This window comes from Setaria viridis, chromosome 9, assembly GCF_005286985.2.
Source record: "Setaria viridis chromosome 9, Setaria_viridis_v4.0, whole genome shotgun sequence".
Taxonomy (NCBI): domain Eukaryota; kingdom Viridiplantae; phylum Streptophyta; class Magnoliopsida; order Poales; family Poaceae; genus Setaria; species Setaria viridis.
This window is the reverse complement of record NC_048271.2, coordinates 41,968,122-41,988,708: the sequence shown is the minus strand read 5'-3', so window position 1 is coordinate 41,988,708 and position 20,587 is coordinate 41,968,122. Positions and strand designations below refer to the sequence as shown.

The window sequence follows — 20,587 nt, the reverse complement described above, 5'->3', positions numbered from 1 at the left end:
AAACTCTCAGCGGGTATTACAAAACGTAAGGTTCTGTTTGATTGGGGCAGGGCTATTACATTTTAGTGGAAACTATGCAGGAACACCCCCCCCCCCCCCCCCCCCCCCCCCCCCCAAATAGTACTGTGGCTGGCTTTTCAGGAGCGCACAAGGCTTTCTAGACTTGATACTAGAGTCAAGGCGGCAACTTTTTGACTTTTTAGTATCTGCAAGAGGCTAGATTCCGCAGCACAACACAACTCAACCACCACAACGAAAGAATCTGGCAGCCTGCTCAATATCACTATTATAAACTCATTTCATCAGGAACTTTGGCGAACATCTTTACACCATGGAGTACAGCAGTCAAAGAACAGCACCCAGCTAGCTGCTCCAGTTAAATCTCTGAAAAACTTCCTGGCTTCCAGCCAATCCTGGATGGTCTTTTGCGGGAAGCAGTTAAAAAACTACAGCTTTCTTTGTACCAGATGTAATACAAGAAACTACCTTATCATTTTCACTATCTAGAGATGAGCAGACTTGTATATGCACAACAAACGGCACCACTAGTTTTTTTCTTACAGACTTGCAGCTAGCTTACATGGACGGTCCCATTAATCCCTAAGCTTCCCACGACAGGGTCTCCCGAACCATGAAAGACCTGCTAATGTAAACCTATGCCTCCAGATGGGCCGGCCTAACAAAAAACATGGATGGATTAGAACATGTTGACGAATGAAGAATATAACCAGGATGGAAATAAAACTCAGGATCATTGCCCGAACCTCGGTTCTACCAGCATGTTTTTGCTGGTTTTCGCTAGACCCTCTGCCTTGTTCCCTGCGACCTTCAGCCTCCCCGTCAAAGAAGTTCTGGTCTGATGACTCTAAAAAAAGGGGGAGTTTTCTTTATGGTAAACAAGTAAAAAGCAGCAATATATGTTGCATTAGTTCACAATAATCCAATAGACAACGTTAATTCCCCTTCAAATAGAGCGTGTGATAGTAAACTTTGCACACCACCTACCTGTTCTCCAAGAAAAGGAATGCCCATCATGCTGGTGCAAATTGAAAGCAGCAGACCTTCCAGAAGTCCTTTGTCTTGCATGGTAACTAGTTTTCTCTTGCCTTGGACCATTACTTGACGCATCATCCATATAATAGGGTGAACCCCTAGAATAAGAAGATGAACCGATATACCCAACCTCTGATAATCTCGATTCAGCTTCATCAACCTCAACCATCCCCCAATACCCTTGGCCCTGAAGTTTTGTTACAAAACGGGACGACAGTTTCACACATAGACACAACATCCTTGATAAGGCCGCATATATTATAGAGTTGCGAGGACTTGTTGCCGTACCTGATCATATTTTGAGTTTCTACCATTTCCACCATAAGAAGTTTTTTGCCATGCACCTGGAGTCCGATAGAACAACTCTACCGAATTGAATTCCCCATTACCACTGTATAATTGATTAACAAATGATTCTTCCAATGAGGTAATGTAGAGCATGTGCTTCTCATCTGTCCATCCAGTCGATGAGCGTACATTCGACGTGTCCTGGTAGAAGAGAATAGAAGTAAACCTATTAAACTCAATGGCATCATCCAATGATCTGATGTAATGCAGGGAACTCAGATATTTTTTTAAAAAAAAACATTGGCACCCAGTTAGAAGATCTGAATGATAAGAATTCTGCCCACTATTCCTGTATGGAAATGGAATACTAATTAAATACATAATATATTTGATTCCTCCATTGAAATCAGGTGAGGGTGAATAAAGGTACATAGAAGAAATGCTTCATTAGGAACCTAAGGAACATGCAGACTTGACCAGAGTAAATAGTTGATAAAGCTAACACGATTTCTCTTTTCTCATGTCCAGTCCGGAGACTTCTATATCATGTTTTGACACAAAGTTTTGGTCTCGTGAGGTATAAAAAAGACCATGGAATCCAGGATTTCAAAGCTGATATTGCTTTAGCAGTCATTCTACATCTGAAGCTGTGAAAAATTCTGCTCCGAACCGTTTCTGTGTGGTTTGCATAAGGTAATCAAATTGGGAGGTTACATTACATGCCAAAATTGCCTTCTTATTTCCTAATAAACCATTAATAACTTCTGGACACCTTGGACATCAACTTCGTCACTGTAATCAGTTGGACTGTGGAATATGAAGCAATCACCAGGTGTTGGATCGACAAAACAACATCTAACAAGGTGCACAACGAACAGAGAAACAAACCTTAAACTTATCTATAGAAGAAGCAAGCAAATAACTATATCTAGACAAGAAATATTAATCAGCCTCTTCGTTCAATTGGAAATGATTAAGCGTATATCTCAAACTTACATCCAAGTAAAAGACCTCTTCGTTCAAACAAATAAAAAGGTAAAACACTTCTTCCATTCTTTGACAAAAGCTCTGTGTTCACTTGCCCCAACTGTTGTTAGCTGTTACGGAGTATATTCTGTTTGTAACAGGGAATGGAAAGAACGGTGGTGACTCGGTACAAGGTGAGATACCAGTTTTGATCCTTAGCGTTAATGTTAGTGAAGTACTAAACAAAGATAACAATGTGAGGAGATATTGTGTAAGAACAAAAGAAGTTAAAATTGCTACCAGAATAGAGCCAAACAATATGGGTAACTTCGCGTTACAACTGGTTACCAACCATACTAGTCTACAGGTATAATAATCTGGTTTTCAGATCCTTGGTTTGTAATGCTACCCGTTTCCCCCCTCTATTATCCAACTGCAAGCCAGCACTCCTTGTACTTATCCCTGAATGGTTTTCATGTCATATTTAAAGTAGCAAACATGGATGATGGATCAAACCAATCTCAATAAGGCAATACAGTCCTAGTGTCGGATTTGTCCCTACATATTTCAGCCCCTTGGTTTCATCGGCAAGCCACGTGAAACCAACCGTTACCCTACCTTAGTCGCAAGAGTTCCCGCCAAAAAATCTACCTAATATTTGCAACAAAACCCAATGTAAAACTAATTTCTAATCTGGGCTAGCAACCTTCAACAATAACTTGGCCCTGGTTACAGTAATCAATGAGACAAGTAGTCGAAGTTGATCTTCGGAGCAGATAACGGCTAACTTCATAACAACAGAAAGGCTCAAAAGCACAGGCAGGCCATAAGCGACAATTTTAGAGAAAAGGTCTCCGCAATGTTAACAGTTTACAGCACAGAGCGTATTCGAGGCGCTCCCGCCAAAGTACTCGACTCAGTAACTGCCCCAACACCAACGTGTCCTCCCATCTCGCTCACAACAGGAATCAGTTCACACACTGAAACTGTATCCACCGAGTCTGGGATATGCTCCTCCTTTGACTCTCTTGCTGAAATCGCATCCTGCTCCTGTCAGTGAAGCAAAAACATTTCGCTTTCATGAACTGTAACCACAACAAGCGGCATTCAGTCAGTAAAAATATTTCGCCCTCGGTTGCGGACGCAGCTGTGAACGATCCTGGATTGCCATCCCCATCCAGGACATTTCTAAGCCTATCGTGTATCTTCCATTCCTCTGTTCGCAGTTGATTTTATCTGGGAAAATTTGGATGTATACCATCAAAAGATCCAACCTTTAGATATATACCATCAAAAGAATCAGCTTTAGATATATATCATCAAAAGATGTCAAGTTACAGGTATCTACCATTCCTTTACTATAATCGCTAGTTTTGATTTTTTTTTTGGCTGATGTAAGTTCCGATTTTGTCCTTGGGCTAAAAACACACACACCCGCCTAGCACTGTGACTGAACATGCCAACGCACGAAGCCAAATGTCCTCCTAGAGCCGGATTCAGTGAGGTCCATGCCACGTCGCTGTCATCTTGCCAGCGCAAAAACGAGATGAAGTCGTTCGAGACGATGCCCCTGTCGTAGTCCTCGCCCTCGCCCTCGCCATTGCCAAACAACAGGCTGCTATCGGTTTGAGCTCGCCATCCTTATCGAGGTCCCCCCGCAAGGCGTGGAGCTTCTTCTATGCCATTTCGCAATGGATGTACTTCGCCGTCCAAATCGGCTTTGTGCTCACCCTGCTGCTCGTCACCGACTTGCGCGGCAGCGCTCGGTTGGCCTCCATGCCTTGGCTGCTGATCAGTACAACTAGTACCCAGGGTTGTGCGGCAGTACAGGGATGGCGTTGTTTGTCGAGTCAAAAATCAGCACTGCTCCCCTCCAAATCGACCACCCCAAACTCAAATCGATGTTGCCCCAATCCCTGCCCTCTCTCGGCTCAAATTGATGCTGCAGTGAGCGCATAATGGAACAAGGAGACGAATGAGTAGCTGTGGCTGAGCAACAGGTAGGAGGAGCAGAGAAGCTCGGGTTCATTTGCTGAGTTCCAGCACTGTATAGAAGTTTAGTTTGAGGAGGAAGACACTCACCAAGGGTACCATGGTCACAAGTAACGTGGAGTTCACAGATATGGTAAGATGCAAACAAGTGCCATCTTTTAATGGTATATATCTATAGTTGATTCTTTTGATGGTATATATCTATAGTTTGGTTATTTTGATGGTATGTATCCAATTTTGCCTTTTATCTGCACCTCCCACCCCCGAACCAACCAAACCGATCCGAATCAAGTGCGTGGCCGTGGAACAAACAAGAGGAGGGTGCCGTTCTCGGGAGGGAATCAAGGTAGTAGCTACTATAGCTAGCAGTAGCAAGCTCCGTGTGCTGCCGGAATGGAGGCGAATCTAGCTGGTGTGATTATGCCGCACGCGCAGGGCCACGGGCCGAGCAAACGAAGCGCTACAAACATCTCGAAGTCGGTCTGGAACTGGAAGGATTGGAGAGCCGGACCACCTGGATGGAAAATCGAAAGAAACAGGCGAGGAGCAGGGATTTGATTACCCACCCCAAAGCGCCGCGGATCGGTGGGCGGCCTCTCCCCCATCGATCATCCCGCTCCCTCCCGCACGCCCGCCGGGATCAGCAACCCTGCACAGGAACGCGAGCGTTAGAGAGGGCTCGGCCGAGGAGGAGACGGAGGAGGAAGAGAGGGGGGATTCGGCGAACCCTTGCGGCGGTGGGCGGCGACGGACGCAAGCGGCGAGCCGTTGCTGGGTGGCTCGGCTGGCGACGGGGAGGAAGGAAGGGAGGGGAATGGCCGGGGCCCCGGGGCTCTTTTTATCCTGCGTGGCAAGGCCGCTTTTCCACGTGGGATCACCCCGCGCCGGGCGACACCTGGCGGCTATATCTGATGGGCGGATGGACGGGCGGATGGATGGATACGTGGATGGACGAGCACCTACCGAAGTACAGAGTACTGGCCCTGTCCCTGTGGGCCTGCGGGGCAGTGGGCTGTGCGGTGGCCGCTGCTCCCCGTCCGCGCACGTTGCTAGTTGCCTGCCGCTCTGCCGCCACTGCCACTGCCAGGATTAGTGACACGAATCGCATGACCCCACCTGGACCCCGCCGGCGATGGTAAACTGGTAAAATCTTATTCTACGATGTCATATTGGATATTCGGATGCTAATTAGAAAGATTAAATATGAACTAATTATAAAACTAATTGCAGAACCTTGTGCTAATTCGCGAGATGAATCTATTAAGCCTAATTAATCCATCATTAGCAAATGGTTACATAGCACCACATTGTCAAATTATGGACTAATTAGACTTAATAGATTCGTCTCGCGAATTAGACTCCATCTGTACAATTAATTTTATAATTAACTTATGTTTAATACTTCTAATTAGTATCAAACATCTGACATGTGCTAAACTATAGCAGTAATTATCCAAACGAAGCCTCAGGAGTCTACATAAGTACGGAGTACATATCCACCCAATCGTACGGACCCTCGCTACATCACCCCCTCGAGCGAGTTTTTAACCTTCAACCTTTGCAAAATCATTTAAATAATCCCCTGTAATAGTTTAGCATAGTAGTTTTGCCGTATTAAAACGCTGAGTGGACTGAGAAGCTGACGTGGACTGCTTGACATGTAGGTCCGCTTGTAAGCGGGCAGGTCAGGCTTCAGGTCCTTCTCGTCTTCTTCTTGCCAACTAGCTCGTCGGAGGGCAAGAGCTCGACCGGCGAGGTCAATATCAAGACCGGCACCACGCTGACGACCACTAGCAACGGCACAGTTACCTCCATACGCTGGACTAGATCCAAGTGTGCCTCAACAAGACCAAGCTCTCCGTCACCGACACAGACCGTGATTACATGCGCCAGAAGCACGAGGAGCACAACATGTCATGCGGCCGTGAGAGGATATAACTACCATGAGGGGTAGAGGACAAGGGCAGAGGGGTCGAGCAGTGTCCGGTCAGCGCCGGGCATGCCTAGCCGAGGTCGCGGCAGAATATGGCGCTGCTGGCTGACAGGCTGAGGCGATACGAGCGGCAACGGGGGAGAGGGAAAAGAAAAAGGTTCGCTTAGAAGCGGGCCCACCCGTCAGCCTGTCCACGTCACCTTTCCGGTCCACCTCAAACATAAATTAACACTTACAAGCGGATTTGGTCATAGCACTTATGTTTTGCAGCACTGAACACAAATGCAGGGAAGGCCCAGTTTGGATACCAGGTGCTAAACTTTAGCCCCTATCACATCGGATGTTTGATACAAATTAAGAGTATTAAATATAAGGTAATTATAAAACTAATTGCACAGGTGGAGGCTAATTCACGAGACGAATTTATTAAGCCTAGTTAGTCCATGATTTGACAATGTGGTGCTATAGTAACCATTTGCTAATGATAAATTAATTAGGCTTAATAGATTCGTCTCGCGAATTAGCCCGGAGCTTCTGCAATTAATTTTATAATTAGCTCATGTTTAGTCCTTCTAATTAGCATCCGAATATCCGATGTGACAAGAGCTAAACTTTAACCCGAGGATCCAAACTTACCCTAAGCTAGCTGGGTATCGGTCAACCACTCTTCTTTGATCCGTCTGAGGGCTGAGTGGCAGCCTCGATCCGAGCGGAAGCGCGATGTGTCTGGAAGCTTGGAATCTGCAGAGTTTGAATTTCAAGGAGCGTTATGCACGGACATAGTGGGTATTCCAAGTATATATCACGGTTTGTGATGTTGCAAATTTCCAAGTATACTATGATCTAAATTTTCTCTTTTTCAAATTGTAGATCATTTCTATTGATATAGAAAAAAATACAAGACTACAACTTTAGGAGGCTATAGGCAGGAAAAGAAAAATGAAAAAAAAAACAGTTCAACTCTCCCGGTTGGATTGGGATGTCAACGTGGGTAACTACACAACTCAAAACCGCTAAACCCGACCGGTTAATAGCTGCCAAGCAACGCCAGCCGCCATGATCTGCTGCAAGCAGCCAACCTGACAAACATGCGGCAACCCCTGGTTGCCACCACAACTACTACGGATGCCTCCACGTGAGCTAAGCAACCCCCGTCAAGCTTATCATCCTGCACCATGCCGCCTTGCTGTGCCGCAAGCCCGTCGCGGCGGGGGCTGCTGCCGGTGGTGGCGGCAACCTCCCATGACTATCGGCGTCACCGGTATTGCCAAAAGCTGGGTTGGGTCTCTAGAACCGATGCCTCCAAGGAGGGCATGATGCCAAAGGCGCCTCTGTCACTCATCCAGAATCTGGATAGGGTTTCCACCCAGAGAACCCCCATGCAACAGGGATGGGTTCCCAACATGACGCCCCTAATAGGGAGAATGACACCTTAGGACGCCGCCACAATCGCCGCCAGCAAGATCATCGGCCAAGGCTTTCACCCAGAACACCCCATCCCAAACCATTGCACGCACACAACCCGACAATACCAAGACCACAACCATGGAAGCCCACCGGTAGAGCCGCTGCTGCCGTGCCTCGCGCCGCGCCTTTGTACCTCCTCGCGTTGCGATGCCATCACGCGACCGAGCACCACACCAGGCCACAGTCACGGTCTTCGTATCGCGCATGGCCTCAACTCGCGACCTCCTCGCTCCGCGTCGGGCTGCTGCTCGCCCTACGCCGACCGGCACCGTGCTACCGCCTCGCAACAGCGCATCCTCCTCGCACAGCGTCGGTTGCCGCCGCTTCTTGCTCCGCGCGCCGCGCAGCCCGCACCTCGTTCCATGCCCCGCCACGCCCTGCGACTACCGTTGCGCCTCACTGCCACTAGCAGACAACGCGGCCACCTCGCCCACGCAGGGTCGTCACCGGGGCGCCTTTACAACCGGACGATCATGCGCCACCAGCATGCCCGCATGGGCCCACATACGACCGCCTCCTGGTCTATGGCAGCCGCCATCGGTGCAGGGATGCCGGAGCACGGACCCTGCAGCCGCTGCTGGTGTAGGGACCACCGTGGCTCAGACGCCGACACGACTGCCACCGCATCGCGGGTCTCGGTGGTGGGGCCACTGTTGACGGCTGTTAGCACGCCAAGTTGTGAACTACAAGCGCACGGATCAGTTGTAGCTCTTCCCTCAGAGTATTCCCCCAAGGTTTATCAATCCGTGGAACTTAAGGCACAAGATCTATTTTAACTAGCATTGTTAGTATGGACTTAGTGTTGATGGTGATCGAGATCCAATCTACCAAGCATGTACAGGCAGATAACAGATAGAGTAGAGACAACCAATCTAGAGCAGCCTAGACTATGCATATGTCGTAATTCCGAGCATAGATAGCAAAGTAATACAATATGATCCTAGTAAAAAATATCTTTAAATCTACACCTCCGGTCCAAATCCCGAAATCCCCATCTTACACAAGAAAGATTCTGTCACGATCACCTCTATCAGCACAAGCATGTTAAGGGCACGATCAAGAGAACGTGCCATATTTATTGGTAGATCGGGCATGCAAATCCGGTCACCATGACCACAAGAACACCCTAAACAATCTATCATCGATTCATAGATTAAAAGCAAGCAAACCCGATAAAGCATAAAACTATCAAAGGAGATACTTAAATTGCTAAGAACATGAAAACATCTATTACTTCACCATGAATGATTGTACATCACAAGATCACCACTGGGATCTTACCTTGATCTTGATGACTCCTAGCTCCAGAACTTCAGCGCGATCTTCCTCGCAGGGTGATCACGCCGGCAGAGATTCTCTTACGTTAACCCTCGACAACTGCACAGCCCTCGGCTCTCCGGAGAGGTGTCCCTCAAGCTCCTTCTCATTCTCTGCTACTTCACGTTGAGCACGTCGTCTTGGATATGGGGCTCGGTAGTTTTTCGGGGTATTTATAATCTAGAGAGCGCATGACAAAATTAGAAGGCAAGGGGATGAAGGAATCCCCCAGGCCGATCGACCTGGGAGGGTACAGACCGATCGAACTAGGCCTTCTTTTTGGCCGCTCGCGTCCTGCTTCGTCTCCCAGTCTTCTTAGATGCTCAGGAGTCTTATTTTCACTTGCATGTGGTCCTGGCACGTTGGTAGTTTCGGGATGAGATTGATCTTCAATAACTTTCCAAATCTCCGTTTGATCTTATTTGATTCCTCTTTGATCCCGAAGTCATCCTTGCCATATCTTCACAAATTTAGCTCTTAAGTTATCTCGGAGGATTGCTCGCCAATGATAGACGTCGGAGGGTCCAGAAGAACCTAGGCCGATCGGCCTGGCCTGGGCTCCTATGGGCTAATCAGCCCAAGCCCTTCCTAGACCCGTTGGCCTTTGTCCCTTCGATCCTTAATTGTATGCTTCGACCGTTAAAAGAAAGTTGGAATGACTTGAACGGAGGGAGTATTTCTTTTTTTTTTACGGACTGGCACGTGGGCCCCCGCGCTTCGAGAGTACGGGAGGCGAACTGGCGCCCGAGGCCCGCGAGGCCGCGACCGGTCCCGTCGTCGTCTCCTTCCTCACACATCGCTCCCCTCGACCCCCGGGGCTTCTAGCACATTCCTCTAGGGTTAGGTCTCGCGTCTCCGCTTCCAGAACCTTCGGGAAGGGCTGGCGCGATGTGGCACGAGGCGCGGAAGTCGGAGCGGAAGGTCCACGACCTTATGGACGCGGCCCGCCGCCGGGCGCAGCGCCGCGCCGCCTACCTCGCCCGCCGCCGCGGCGACCCGCAGCAGGCGCTCCAGGTCTCCGGCACGCGGTGCCGCGTCCACCGCGACGACGCGCTGTACCAGGCCACCGAGGATCAGCAGGGATTGTGCGTGCCTCGCCTCTCTCACTCACCCTTTCTCTCTCTCTCGGTGCCGCGTGATGCTTGGCAGTGGAGGGTGGATGTCCTCTGATCAATCGAAAGTTCAATGTAACTGATGCAGATTGCGTTGCTGAGCCTCGTGTTTACTCATTTACTGATTCATGGATAGCCTGATTGGTTCCTTGGACTCAGTTGATTGTATAGATGTTTAATATGATTCTTGCATAGCAGTTGTGGATTAAGGAACCTTAAAACGATGGCATTGCTGATTTTCTCTGATGTAGCATAATCTCCAAAAAAAAGGACTAATATCTTCCAAAAAGAAAAGAATCAGTATACTGATCATGCATAAAGGATAGTTTGTTGGCATGGCTTGACTGATACTACTCATTGGCTATGCTTTCTTGCAGGATACCTTGGAATGGAAAGCAAGATGTTTTGATTGACAGGTAACCAACTTTTCCCGATTATTAATGGATTCTTCTTATAAACAAGAAAAATGATACCACTTATTGTAATGGCAGATTTGATGGTCGTGCTCTACTTGACTTCATCCGAGATCCAAGCTCTCGTCCTTTTCGAGTCCAAGAAAAGTCTGAAGAAGAGGAAGAGTTAGAGGAATTTGTTAATTTTGAACGTTATCGGGATTTGATTAAGCATCGTCGTAGAGGATGTCGGTACCTTTTTGGTTTCTCTCTTCCATTGTTGTTGTCGTATAAATTTCATGTCTTGCTTCCATTTACATCACTTGAGGGGTTGTCCTGGCTCACATTCTGCTCCTTCCTAAGTTATTACAGAAAGGGTGCTATTTCTCAATTCCTATTGCTGGTTAACTGAAGATTTACTTAGTTTCTTCTCGCAGTTTCTGATGAGACGGGTTTGCAGCATGTTGTGCAAGAGCTGGAGGCAAAAGTTGTTCTTCCTTTTAGCTTTGAGAAGTATGCCTGCTCTTAATTTGATTTTGATTATTTCCACTTGTCCTCTTGCAACTTACATTTCTGCACAGAATAATGCGGTGAAATGATTAAGAGATGACTGCAGTATTTTTTTGCTCTCCTAATTGACACCACCACCACCAAATCCTTTAGTCCAGAGCAGTTTGGGGCCTTGGGGGGTAGGCCAAAGACTCAGCCTTACTAGAGCCGAATGATATAAAATCTGAATATAGCACTAGTTAGGACAATAGTAGTAAAAGCGACTTGTTCCTAGGTCATTATTCTGGCATGTGGATCATATTTTTCACACACATATCTAAAAGACTTCTTCAGACACATCCCATTCTTTCAAGTTTCTGCTGCTCTACCAAATGAAATTGCATTAATCCAGTTCTGAATCAGGAAAGTGCTTCAATCAAGTTTTGCAATTGTTGCTCTGGAAGTTAAACTGAGAACTGAAGTTATTTTATGATTTTTCATTATTGAAACTTTAGCCTTATAAGGTTCTTGTTCGAATATTTTTTCCGCCAACATTTTAACACGTGTATCCACCTATGCTCTGGCTATCACCGATATGTGTTTAACTATTTCCATTTTGCACAATCAGGATGCTATAAGTCTGGTAAAAAAAAAATCATGTCACCAGATTGGTTTTATCAATATTTTGAATGCATGATAAATTATCCGCTTGAATACCTTGTATTTGCTATGTTGTTGGCTGCTAGAACACCATCTAGTTGTTGGTGAAAGGAAGCCATATTTTGAGAAAATTCTACATTGGTCTGTTTGCACATTTCATCACAAATGACATTATGACAAATTGCATGATCAACAACATTCATCCTAACAAGCAAAGATGGAGTAAATTTGCAGATTTGGGATGGCTAAGCCTAAAAGTTATTTATATTTCTAACACTCTAAACCTGGCTGATTTCTCTTCTGTTACATCTGCACATGAACCTTTTTTCTCCTTGTTGTTTAATATAGTTCGGTAAGACCCTCCACTACTATTTCCCAAGGAAAATGGAACTATTACTAGGAAGTTATTAGAATGGACTTCAAAAAATATTTTACGTTGTCTACGGGTGAACATGTAATTGCCTAATTGCCATTCTGTTCATGTTTACCTAAAAATAATATGTTTAGTTAAATTACATAAGTTAATAAACTTGACACTGTTTTATGCAGATATGCATGTCATTGCTAATATCTGTTGGTCGTGTGATTTGCTAAGTTCGTAGCAAGATTAGCTTGCAATGCTCCATGCTGCATAAATGAACTGACTCGCAAATAGATAAATTATTTATTTTTCCTTTATGCTGAATGTTAGAGAGGTAAACCAGCCTTAGATAATGAGGAACATAACCTGATAACTGGACCTAGCTAATGTTTATTTTTACCATTTGGTATGACTTGTACCGTAGCTGTTATGAAATGCTGCAAGGTTTTAGTTAGCCTTTATTTTTATCAGATGCTGTGTTCTTTCATGTTATGATTTTACTCTTCTTGTTTATTGTTTCTGGCAGACCCCAATCCTCACAGCCTCCTGCTATCAAAGGTGCATATTCACAGGTTGGATACTCGTATAAAGGTGATGGAAATGAGGAATCTGAAGACCTAAACAGTGATGATGAGGAGGAAGAGGAAGAAGATGATGAAGATGACAAGGACTTCAGTAGTGATGATAGCAGTGATGAACGAATGGAAAGTATAGCCAAGGAATTTGGGGTAAAAAGATATAACTGGCTTGTTTACATGGACAAAAAGGCCAAAGAGGAAGAGAAGCGGCAGAAAGAAATTATTAAAGGCGATCCTTCCATTGTGAGTACTTTAAAATTATACAGTATTGTCTGCGTACTTGCTTCTTGCTTCTAGCATGTATTCATATGATAAAATTATGCAGAAAAAATTGAGCCGTAGAGAAAGAAGAAAAGCTTCTCAAATTGAGAGGGAAAAAGAGCGGGAGGCAGCACGTTCTGTGGGAAGGGTATCTTATCGTGATCCTTATAGGTAAAATTATCTATCATTCTTGTAACAAAAGAAGACAAAGTAACAAAGTGACATCATTTTTATGACAAGGTTATAATTCGCCTTAGGCCTGACACCACATATATAACGATGCAGGGAACAAAGGAGAAGCCCATCATATGAAGCATATTCGAGGGGCAGAAGGTAAATTCCATGTTCATTGTAGTATTGTTTTGACAAAAAGTATTCGCTTTCTTTAGTCTGCACAAATATTTTGTGTTGACAGATCAAGGTCACGGTCAAGATCTCGTTCACCATCCTATTCTAGACGTCATGGACGTGGCATACATGCTGAAAGCAGTTATCGAAGCAAGCCGAAGGCTCCAAGGGTTGAATACATTACTGAATTTGGAGGTTCAGATGACAGCAGTGAACCAAAAGTTTCAGGGATCTCTCCGCCTTCATCTCCAATACGGATTGACATACCTAGCCGGTCGGGAAACTCAACTTTTAATATTTGCAAATATATGTTGGGCGAACTTTTCTCTGCTGGAGCCTATTATCCTGGTATTCTAAAGCTGACTGTGTCAGGAATAGGATAGGTGAAGATATGGTCATGATGGTACCTATGATGTAAAAAATAAAGTCAATTTGTAGATAGGCATGCATTTTATGATTTCCTAAATGTGTTGCTGAGCAGGGAGAAGATTTAACACATATACATCTACAATCAGCTGTGGAGTTCGTGACCTGTGTTTCTTTGCTCCTGCGAATTATTATGCCTATAATGTTCTAATCCTTGCAGGTCGTCAGGTGGTCAAATTCTTGAGGCACTTCACAGTGATCCTGCATCTTCTTTGTCTGTGGAACAGGAAAGAAGTGCAAAACTATTGAAACCCCTTCCCAGGTTTGTCATCATGATTACAATGTTATGAAGAGAGAGCAGCTGTCTGTGCATCCAAGTTGCTTGCAATTGATATCCCGTATCTGTCTAGAACCCTTCACTCTATTTAATGGGCATGAAATGCTGTCTTAACTTGAGAATGTCTCTGTTAATGGAACATTATCTCAGTGTTTTCAATCATTACTAAGATGTCATTTCTGTTAACAGTACATCAGCAGCACTAGCCAAACTAAGCAAGGGTGCTTCTGGAGTAACTGGTAAAACTCCCCAGACAGAAAAGAAAGAAACACCACAAGAAAGGCTCAAGAGGATAATGAGCAAACAGCTTAACAAGCAAAGTATGTGCTTATTGCTACATACTACCTGCATTAGATCTTGGTTGATGCTAATAGTCTCCTATGCATGTAAGCATGCTAAGCTTTTAACTTTGTGTCAACAGTTCGAAAGGACACAGCTGCTGAGATTGCAAAGAAACGAGAACAAGAACGGCAAAAACAGGAAAAGCTTGCAGAAGTGGGTCGATACAGGCGTCGTAGCCGCAGTAGAAGTCTTAGCCGTTCTCCACCAAGGTACTTAAATCAATCTTTGTTATTTCAGTGCCAATATTTTCCCCCCTTTTTTCATTGGAGAGTTGTGCTAAGCATGCGGGTTAATTGACTTGAATATAAACCATTTCGTTTTGTTTGCTATGCAAGTGGTTGATTCATTCATGAATATTTTTTTCTTCCAAAATCATATTTTCATTTGAGCGATCACTACATTAAAACATGCATTTGGTTAACAAGTTATGGTTTATGTTGAATAGTCCCATGAACATTAGCTGTGTGTATGTGCTAAATATCATTGTCTCCTGGTGCAGAAGGCGGCGGTATAGCAGAAGCCGTAGCAGGAGCAGAAGCCCAAGAAGGTACCGTTCTCGCTCGCGCTCCAGTTCACGGTCACCCTCTCGCTCACCAAGGTAATTTGTCAGCTAGTTAACTAGGACCAAGAATGGGATGTCCACACTACTAATCAGATTGCAGCTAAAAGAATGATGGCGTTGCTGCAGGTACAGAAGCAGGTCAAGACACTGAAATCATCTCAGCTCTGCTGATGAAGTGCTTTCCATTGTAGTTTTACCATATTTTAGTTATTAGCCTTTTCCCTTCCCATATCCTAGTCATGAGAAGCTTCCTTGTTCGCTCGATTAGTATTATTATGGTTGAGAGTATAACTGTATGAATGGATTCCGGTGTTGTGCTGTTATCAGCTAAATAAACTTCAGTGCAGTTTGTTGAACGTGGAGAACGGTTAATTTGTTGTCTTCTTGAGCTTGAGAAGGTTTTGTTCTTTGCTGCCATGTTCTGTGCATGTTTAGCCTCTTTTGAAAGTGGACGCTAGGGCACGAGTCTGAACAAAAAAACTGTGGGTAGTGATATCCTTTTGCTTGGAAGCGTACAGTTAAAATAAGAGAATTTGTGTCTATGCATGAACTCGGCAGTTCAGTAACATATTGGCATAACTGCATAAGCCATGTACGGGTGAACGATGCCAAACTCCCAACTGTTTAACTTCTCCTGTACTTGTCTTGAAACGTCTGAATGACTCGATTGGAACACAAAATTACCTCTGGGGTGGTCCGTTGTCTGATCTTCCGGACACTGGCTAGATGCCAAGACCTGGACTGACAACATGTGGTGCCATACCACTTGTTCTAGAGCACTTGACCTAGAGTGCGATAATCTTTGTTGCTGAACGAATCTTGGTTCGAAGTGAGCTCTTGTTCAGCTGAAGAATCTTCATTGGCGCACGCACGTGAGGACCCAACGGCCTCCTGCCGTGGATGTCGGCCCTCCCTGTTGCTGCTGCTGCGGTCTGCGGCCACTTCTCGTGTGGATGCGGCTCAGCTTGCACGGTGGCACGTGACAACAACGCGGACTGCCACCAACGTGCAACAAACACTAAGTAAGCATTAGTATTGTTTTGGCTTTTTTTTTATCTTGGCCCTACTTGGAAGTGTAATTATCTACTTGGAAGTGTAATTATGATTTTACCCTTATTTTTTAACTTTATGATTTTTCTCTCAACTACTCACACGTTATTTGCCTCTACTTTGATAGTTGGCTAGAAGCAAAATCGTATTAAATTGTGAGTAGTTGAACTTGGCATACCCATAGCTCATCCATGAATAGTACTTTGGTCGCAAAAGTTGATACTCAAAAACTTTCTAGTCTATTTTCAAAAATAAAACTTTCTAGTTTAAATCAATACAAAAAATGTTTGTCATCTAGTGCAAATGCACCCAAAATTTGTCATTTTCATGTTAATTAAACTAGAACGACTTTGAATATCAAATTTTGCAACAAATTACACCATAACATGAACTATAGCTATGTCAAGTTTCTTTTTCTTTTCAAAACTTCAAAGTAAGCGTTTGAATAAATCTTTATCATCTTCAACGTTTGTGCCATTTTCACCGCAGATGCCCTCGAAAGATATCATCCATGCAATTGAGAGAGAGCGACCACAAGGCCAGGCTGAATGGTAACGATTTGTAGCTGCATCATTAAAATGTTTGTGTAGATGTACTCCAATCAACTTGAAAAACAGAGAGCAACCACTCTGTCTTGCATTATTCACATTAAATGGATTTGATTTTCTTTATTCCCCTCCCTTTATCTTGGGTTCAACTAGGCGTCTATTCATGTTCTTGCTACTCGACTTTTTTTTTTGTCTTGATGTACGAGGTGTTATCTTTCTGGATCAGCTTTGCAACTTCTTTTTACTGATTAATCACTTTCTTTTCGGTTTAAGAGATGGCATAGACGCTTTCATACATGGACTCATGGAGAACAAAATCAAACCTTTCAAAGCAAAAGCGTAGCGCGACAACAAAATATCCAAGAGGTGCATCTTATGTCTTTTCCATGTCACCTTTTCTTTTCCTCGGCGTGCTTATTAAAGATGCCTTTTGTACTCTGCTGGCTCTTCAAACTAAAAAAGTACTCACGCGCCCTACACTTTGGACTCTGAGAAAGGATCAGGGGCTTGTTCAATGGAGTAAGTACATGTTTGAGTTTGCAGCCTAGGAAAAAAAACATTTTCTAAATATTTCTTTTCTCCATTCATTTGTTGCTCCGAGAAAATCACAGCAGTACGATCGAACGCATCCGAGGGCATCTCACTCTACACATTACACGCTATGACGGCCAGATTCTTTTTCTCTGCTTTAATGCGTTTGGAAGAGCCCCCACACTTTTCATGAAAAGAAGACAAGAAAAGAAATGAAAAAAAAGACAAGTACGTGGAAATTTTGGTCTCGAATTTGATAAAGGGGCAAGTGCACGCACGCTATGCATGCATGCTGCGGGAGATTCGTCGGCAGACAAGCTGGGGGTTGGGATTTTGAGAGGCCTTTGTCTCTACGTCACTCGTTTTTTCTTTCTTTCTTTCTTTCATTATCCGATCCGTCCTTTTCTTGATTATCTACTTATTTAGTAATTTTTTTCCAGCCACTCCTTTACATTCGGACCACCATGATCCTTTAGGTTATTTGGAGTCCCTCTCGTTGGGAGTTGGGGCCGTTGATCTCAAGAGCGGTGGTCCCGGCCGGCACATCAAGAAATACTGAATCATCAGCTCATGATCCTCCTTCACCACTTGCAGAGTCCCCTGATGATGCCCTGATCACTTGGTTCCACATATGGGTGGCAAAATCTCCTGCAACCTTCTTCTCCTTTTGGTTTTGCAGCACTAGCAAAACTAAAAAGGATGTAGATCAGATCAGCTGGGGAAAAAAAGAGAGAAATATTAGACAAGATTAGTGGGGGAGAATTCCAGAGGAAAAAATGTGTCCAACTTGCTGTTTGGTGGCTGGTTATGGTCCAAATAAAATCTGTTGGATTTCGCAACCATTAGATTTCGATTTAATTCTCTTATGGTTTTCTATCGTATCGTTGTTTCGTCTTGGATCTAAATGCGCTGCTTCCAGTTTTTATTGGCGTTGACTGAAGGCCTGTTTGGATACACATTCATAAACTTTAGGACACTCATAAAGTGTATGAGCTAGAAATTGGTAGTCCTAAATTTATGAGTGGGCTGTTTGGATAGAATCATAATCTTTAGGATGTTAGAGGGGGAATGACTTTTGTACCCCTAATTACTCCACCCTTGCTTTGTTTCTAGCGCCGTGGAGAGAGAAGGGGAGGGACAACAGGGGTAAAGGATGGGTTGGGGACTACTTTTAGGAGAAAAATAACCCATTATGATGGTTTGGTCCTCCTAATGAAAACATCACTCCTAAACATTATAAATGCACTTTTATGACATATGTTTGGATGCACAAATCCTAAAAGTGGATTAAAAGTGAAGTCCTAAAGATTATGAGTGTGTATCCAAACAGGCCCTGAGTCGATAAGGTCCATCAAACCTATTCCACTCTGGTGAGTCTTTATACACTTGTCCAGAACAAAAGCAGAACAAATCACGGATTAAACCAAAATGTATAAGCTAAGGACTTGTGACCAATCGCGACAAGTCCTTAGCTTCCTGATGTTATTTTCCCTCCATTGCGATGCCACGGAGCTAGCTCTCCGTGGTCTACACACAAGTACTCTACTCCTACCTAGCAGTGGTACAAGAAAAGGTTTTTCTGCTTTCTTTAGATCAAGTAGACGTACTACAGTCTACAAGGCCTCTGCCTGTTGTGTGGTCGGTGGCGGGGTTTGCCGGCGGTTACCGCTACCACGGGGCGGCAGTGCTTGTACGTGAAAAAAAACAAGGGGCAGCAAACAAAATGCGGCTTTTGATTCACCCGAGCCGGGTGTCTGCTACCCAGTAGCCAGGGTCCATGCATAATGGCTGCATTGACGTCCGCGACGGATTCCTTGCATTGCTTGGAACTCCGCGAAAAAAAACCTTTGCCAGTGCCCTGCTCTTTGCTGCCCATGGATGCTCTTGCTCGCCTCGTTCAAAGTCCAAGGCTGCCAGGGTCCACACTTTCCGGGAGCTAAAGCACGTAGGGACAGGTGTAGAGTGCTACGCTTTGTCTGATCATCGGCTCATCGCTGTGGCCTGATGGCGGTTTCTTTTCACTGTGCTATTTAGTAGGGACAGGTGTAGAATTATTAGAGTTTGCAACCTCACTTTGAAAATTTCTAAACGAACACTCTTCGTGGGACGGAAGAAGTATTTACTAGAAAATGATGTGGGAGTGGACCCTTATATAAATCTTAAATTTTCGAAGGCAATGTTAAATTTCATATGCCTGATTTTCTTTCTTTCTCGCGACAAACCACAACAGCTAGATCTCATCGATTTGCTCCAATTTCATCTTCAATTTTCAACTTGTCTTCATTCCAACCGGTACACGTGTCACTGCACTCGCTCGACCTTGTACTCAGCATTCCCCGAGCGCCACATTCGGCTACGCCCTCTTGGCATCCACATTCACCCACCCCTCAGCCAATTTGGCAATGGCACCATTGTTGTCATCGTCGCATCCACCCCAGTCCTTTTTTATCCTTGATGTTCATCTCCGCTTGTATTGCTGGTGCCAGACTTGGATGGCGGCGTCTTGAACAGCGGACCGGGGTAGCGGTAGGTACGGGCATCGCTGGTGGGGTCGTTATGGTGGCGACGATAGGAGATGGGACGCGCGAGGGAGAAGAAAGGTGTGGATGGGCTGTTCTTTTTCTTCTTCTCGCGAAGTGGTATATTGAAGTGTGTAACCAGTATCATTGGTGGGTAATTACTTCGCAACTCTACGAGAATGTTTGAATCGTTATTTTCTGGAACAAATATTGAGGAGCTCCACAAAATACTTAGAGTTAGATCCATATTTTTCCTGGAGCTGGAGTTGGTGAAGCTGGAAGTGTTTGGTCCGGAGGTTTTGAAGTAAAGTTGAAAAATGTGAAGTGGAGCAGTCCCAAAATTACCCTATATATGGAGACCTTCACTGAAAACGTTCTTTTCTTTTGCTCCATAATAACTTGGAGATTTAGGGCGACTCAAGAATAGGAGATGTGATTTTCAAATGGTTGATTTTTAGGTGTGGCTATACCTCAAACGTTTGAGATTTAGTTATGTTCTCAATCACTTTTTTTTACCATCTGATGGCAAATCAATGGCTTAGATCTGCTCTCTCTCTCCCCCTTGTCTTCTTCCCAGTCGCCTCCTTCCTCCTCTTCATCTCCCCCGATACCGCATCCTTCCTTCTCTCCTTCGATGCCGCCCGCCCACCCTCCGCCTCGCCAGCGCTGTCCTCGGCGCCGGCAAGGCCCGTCGTCGAGCCCCCACCCCCACCGCTCTCCCTCCTCCTCCTTCGCTGATGGCCGCCGCCCTGCCCGTCTTCGGTGGTGGGGCTGCTGAATCCGCCACCACCGTCTCGACCGCTCCCGCGCTAACACGTCGATGGCGCTCGCCCCCACCGCCTCCACCGCCCAGCCGGGGGTCCTTTGCCACTCGGCTCCAGCAGCGCCGGCGCCGCCTCTGCTCTCCCGCCGTCTCGACCACCATCATCGCCGGCTAGCGAGCTGCCCTGAAGCCTCTCTAGGCCCGAAGATCACAAGTAACTCTCTACCCCCACCCCAAACCCGGAACCCGAACCCTAAAGCTCACCGGTATCACTGTTGGAGCTGGGGGAGAATACCTAGAAAAAAATGATTGAGACAAACTTAAAATTTTTAAACGTTTGAGCTCCGGCAAA

The 20,587-nt window shown here is 45.2% G+C and overlaps 2 protein-coding genes across 3 annotated transcripts; one reads left to right on the top strand and one right to left on the bottom strand.

Moving 5' to 3' along the window:
* Positions 1-263: 263 nt before the first annotated feature.
* Positions 264-5,113, bottom strand: LOC117837559 (uncharacterized). The gene is made up of 6 exons (XM_034717242.2): positions 5,027-5,113; positions 4,866-4,948; positions 1,342-1,542; positions 1,006-1,240; positions 765-865; positions 264-676 (listed from the first exon to the last, which is right to left on the bottom strand). Exons 2-6 carry the CDS (start codon positions 4,902-4,904, stop codon positions 644-646), a joined length of 609 nt encoding a protein of 202 aa, XP_034573133.1. The 5' UTR covers positions 4,905-4,948; positions 5,027-5,113; the 3' UTR covers positions 264-643.
* Positions 5,114-9,777: 4,664 nt separating this feature from the next.
* Positions 9,778-15,180, top strand: LOC117838295 (uncharacterized). 2 transcript variants are annotated; one of them, XM_034718263.2, is made up of 13 exons: positions 9,778-10,101; positions 10,506-10,544; positions 10,620-10,768; positions 10,958-11,033; positions 12,557-12,851; positions 12,934-13,040; positions 13,155-13,202; positions 13,285-13,491; positions 13,804-13,905; positions 14,110-14,240; positions 14,342-14,471; positions 14,765-14,860; positions 14,951-15,180. In XM_034718263.2, the coding sequence occupies exons 1-13, from the start codon at positions 9,905-9,907 to the stop codon at positions 14,973-14,975; spliced, it is 1,602 nt and encodes a 533-aa protein (XP_034574154.1). In that variant the 5' UTR covers positions 9,778-9,904; the 3' UTR covers positions 14,976-15,180. The 2 variants fall into 2 exon arrangements, with proteins under 2 accessions (XP_034574154.1, XP_034574153.1); XM_034718262.2 differs by having other exon boundaries at positions 9,780-10,101; positions 14,762-14,860.
* Positions 15,181-20,587: the final 5,407 nt, after the last annotated feature.

What these genes read in the sequence shown, in the direction of transcription:
- LOC117838295 (XM_034718262.2), top strand. Translation starts at nt 9,905, where the DNA reads ATGTGGCACGAGGCGCGGAAGTCGGAGCGGAAGGTCCACGACCTTATG. An exon ending in ACCGAGGATCAGCAGGGATT is followed by an intron (nt 10,102 to 10,505) that starts GTGCGTGCCTCG and finishes GCTTTCTTGCAG; the next exon opens with GATACCTTGGAATGGAAAGC. An exon ending in TCTTATCGTGATCCTTATAG is followed by an intron (nt 13,041 to 13,154) that starts GTAAAATTATCT and finishes ATAACGATGCAG; the next exon opens with GGAACAAAGGAGAAGCCCAT.
- LOC117837559 (XM_034717242.2), bottom strand. Translation starts at nt 4,904, where the DNA reads ATGGGGGAGAGGCCGCCCACCGATCCGCGGCGCTTTGGG. An exon ending in CCGATCCGCGGCGCTTTGGG is followed by an intron (nt 1,543 to 4,865) that starts GTGGGTAATCAA and finishes CTCTTCTACCAG; the next exon opens with GACACGTCGAATGTACGCTC. An exon ending in TTCCTTTTCTTGGAGAACAG is followed by an intron (nt 866 to 1,005) that starts GTAGGTGGTGTG and finishes CCCTTTTTTTAG; the next exon opens with AGTCATCAGACCAGAACTTC.